This window comes from Gigantopelta aegis, chromosome 7 (genome assembly GCF_016097555.1).
Source record: "Gigantopelta aegis isolate Gae_Host chromosome 7, Gae_host_genome, whole genome shotgun sequence".
Classification (NCBI taxonomy): Eukaryota; Metazoa; Mollusca; class Gastropoda; order Neomphalida; family Peltospiridae; genus Gigantopelta; species Gigantopelta aegis.
Genome location: NC_054705.1, coordinates 6482880 through 6486973, shown reverse-complemented (window position 1 = coordinate 6486973; position 4094 = coordinate 6482880). Strand labels below are relative to the sequence as shown.

At 38.9% G+C, this 4094-nt stretch overlaps 1 protein-coding gene across 1 annotated transcript; it reads right to left on the bottom strand.

Moving 5' to 3' along the window:
• Positions 1-1131: 1131 nt before the first annotated feature.
• On the bottom strand, positions 1132-3487 carry LOC121377838. Its single transcript, XM_041505936.1, has one exon. The coding sequence runs from the start codon at positions 3485-3487 to the stop codon at positions 1994-1996; it is 1494 nt and encodes a 497-aa protein (XP_041361870.1). The 3' UTR covers positions 1132-1993.
• Between the last annotated feature and the right edge of the window lie 607 nt (positions 3488-4094).

The following is a 4094-nucleotide window of genomic DNA, read 5'->3' as shown; positions in this document are numbered from 1 at the left end:
GACCATCCTCGATCTGGCGTTCCATCATGCACTTTGCGAGGTGTGGAGGCCATGTGGCGAGTAGTTACGTAATATCTCCGGTAGTGCTGTTTATGGCCAGGAGATTGCTCGCGGTTGGCGACAGCCAGACTGACGATCAGAGAGAAATATACCGAGGTAGAATATGAGATGATACGTGAGGTGCCGCCTTGTCCCCCCAGGCCAATTCTGATTTTGGAATAAATAGCTAGGATTTAGAGATATCGAGGAGAACGAATAGGAAGGCTCCGAAGGAACGTTAGTCCGGTTGGACTTTGGTAAATATCATTTCTGCTCTGTGTATAACCTTGATGTGATTGATGTGACTTTAAATATTTTAATACTGTATTATACCGATATTCTTTAGACAGTGTCTTCGGTCATCTGACGAAGTAAATCGTAGACTTATTGTTCTAACATTATATGAGTATTTGGTAATATAAAGCTTAGCCAGTCATCCCAGCCGACCTGGGTAAACTGTAGGTTATTGTCTTTATTGTGATAAGTATTAATTCTGTGTTACAAGATTACTGAAGAGTAGTTAGGGTTAATTAAAAATTAACCCGTTAGGAATAGAGCTGTAATTCCTTTATTAATTAAGTTCCCCAAGAAGCGTTTCTCAATTATCACACGTTACTGAACGAGTAGTAAGGGTTAATTAAAAATTAACCAGTTAGGAATGGTGTTGTAATTCCTTTATTAATTAACTTCTCCTGTAAGCGTTTCTCAACTATCACACGTGTGGGTGTGGTGTAACGGTGAAGTGATTCTCATATTGTGTAACTAGACACCTAGAGATTAACTAATTAAGTGATCAGTTCTGGGTTGTTATTATTGTTGTTATTAATTTACTACTACGGCTGTACATTTGTCAGCGTAGATTAATACAGATTCCAAAGTGTATTGTGTTGTTGTTGTGTTTTCTAGAGAACTAACGTGCTATATTATATATACCTTATATAAGATCGTATCTCTGATCATACCTAGAGACGAGCCATACTAGGTTTAACAGCCTGTTACAGAGAGATCTAATAGATATACAGTTAGGAGAGATATTTTGATAATCGTGTTTTACTCAGTTACGGGAATTATAGAATCCCCGTGACAGACACTATAGGAGGTACACACGTTTAATAATGTCACAGTCTTTGTTCACGTCAATAAACGACACTATATAAAACCTGTCTATGTCTTCTATAAACAAACAGACACGACAAAAACCTTTCTCATAACTTCTATAAACAAATACACATGAGAAAAATCTTTCTTCGTCTCTATGAACAAATAGACACGACAAAAACCTTTCTACGACTTTTATAAACAAATACACGACAAAAATCTTTCTAGGATATATATGAACAAATGGGCACGGCAAAAAAACCTTTCTACGACTTCTATGAACAAACAGACACATCCCAAACCTTTCTGCAACTTCTATAAAAAAAATAGACACGTCGAAAATCATTCTACAACTTCTATAAACAAATAGACAGGTCAAAACCCTTCCTACAACTTGTATAAACAAATAGAGGCATCAAAAATCATTCTGCAACTTATGTTGACAAATAGACACGCCAGAACCCTTTGTGCAGCTACTATAAACAAAAAGACACACCAGAAACCTGGCTACATCTTCTATAAACAAACACACATGCTAAGTGCCTTTCTACAGCTTCTATAAACAGACAGACACTCCAAATGCCTTTCTACAGCTTCTATAAACAAACACACTCGCCAAATGCCTTTCTACAGCTTCTATAAACAAACAGACACGCCAAATGCCTTTCTACAGCTGCTATGTATAAAAGGGACGTCTGAATGTGCATTCAGATTTGTAACAACAGGATATTAAACGACCTTCCATTTTGTGTCAAGTTTATGTCCCGAGTGAAATAACTTTTATTACCACGAGTTTTAGCGATTACCATTGATAGCGAATATAATATGCTATTATTTACTCTACTCGTTTGATTAACTATTTAGTTGCTGCCTTTTCGATGTCAGTGAACCATTTGTCTGTGTCTACGATTTTTTCTTTCGACTCATTAGCAAACTCAAACGAGAGCGGGATTGGACGATTCAGTTGAGCAGGATACGAGTCGTCGGTATAGAACACGATTCCTTTGAGTTTTCTGTTCACCGACACCTGTATGACGTATTTACGTTTACCGTGACCTATATCAGTACCTTGACCTTGACCCTTATCAGTACCTTGAGCTTCACGTTTCTCTGTAGGGTGGAATTTAATGTCAGTATATTTCAGGATGCCCTTGTCATCAAGTTTCTTGTATTTATCCTTCATTTTCTTGTACCAACCGGTCTTTTCGGAAATGATCCTCCGTAGCTCCTTTTTTAAGTCTTTTTTTTGTTGTTTGCTAAGATTAATACCTGCGACAATATTTTCTCCAGTCTTAGTTCCATCGATATTCAGTGTTCCAGGCGGCTTCTTTCTCTTTCTTTTGGGTTCTTCGGGTGTGCCTTTCCCTTCGTCAATCCCACAGTAGAAGGACCCACCTCCTGGAAGTTTGGCGAATATTGTAAGATACTCAGGTAGTCTTCTATCAACAAAGCATTCGGCTACCATCTTCATGTCCATTGGTACATCCCCTGAAGTGGAGTCCGAGCGTGTGTCCGAGCCCTGAATTGTGGAACCATCGTCTGCAGGTGCAGTGTCAATACCTTGTGTGGTGTCCGGTGTTGGTCGTGTGGCCGCCGAGATTGTTGCGCTCACAGCTGGTTGACTCGTGCCTGGACCTGTTCCTTTACAACATTTTTGCTCTATGTCTTTATTAGACAGTCGTTTAATCTGGACGCTTCTTGACTCATAGATATTGGTAGCTGTTCCTTCTTTAAATTCCTGTTCCGGTTCTGACTCTGATTGGGTTTCTGTCTCCTCTTCCGTCCGTTCTTCAAATTCCTCTTCCTGTTCTGACTCTGATTGGGTTTCTGTCTCCTCTTCCTTCGCTTCTTCAAATTCCTCTTCCTGTTCTGACTCTGCTTGGGTCTCTGTCTCCTCTTCTGCTTGCATCTTTCTCTTTCGCCCCACGCTTTTCAAATACGTTCCAATCTGTCTGGCTGTGGGTCGAACCTTGGCTCCGTCTAGTGTAACCTTTGTTTTGAAGTCGTAGGTGGAGATGGAGGAGGAAGGTTTAACAGTGATGACCAGGTAGGGGAGACGAGTCATTGAGCCACCCTGCTGTTGCTCATACCATTCCCGTTTGTAGTTCTCCGTGTACAGCGTGTCATCCTCGACCATCATGCTACAGTCTTCGTTAATGAGCTGGTCGAATCCATCCAGAGACCATGCCATAGGAGGCTTATCTCGAGTGTGTATCACCAGAAAGCCGCGTTTGTCGTTCCTTAGGGCACAGATAACCTTCAGACACTCTTTCTTGAACCTTCCCGTCTGCTCGTCCTTTTTGGCGCTTTCGAACAAACACTCGTAGGAGACGCACATGTTGTACACCATCTTCCTGGATTTTAGTGTCTCTCTGATTTCGTCTGTGGTGCGTACACATTCTTCTGGAGATACAGAACATACAGAACGGCTTGTTACCATAATCGATAGATATATAGATAGATAGATATAGATATAGATATATATAAGTAAATCCATGAAAGGAGTATTAATCATAGATTTAAGAAAGAGTTATTATGACGTTAAATTAAAAACCTTTTTATAAAACATAAAAGGTTTATTTTGCACAAGAACATACCACTCGACCGCTACGCAGTCTCGTGGTATATATTTATGCGCAAAATAAACTCGTGCAATAAATAGGAAGCAAAAACAACGTATGTGAAGTTATATATATATATATATATATATATATATATATATATATATATATATATATATATATATATATACATATAAATATTTAATTTAACGTCATAATAACTCTTTCTTAAATCTATGATTAATACTCCTTTCATGGATTTACTTAACATTTACTTAACTCTGCAGCAGCCTTGTGTAATGTTTCTAATACGACGTGACGTAATCTGTAAATGATATATGACGTCAGTAACTAAAAGGCGCTAACTGCAGTAAAACGAAAGAGGGAATTCCCTAT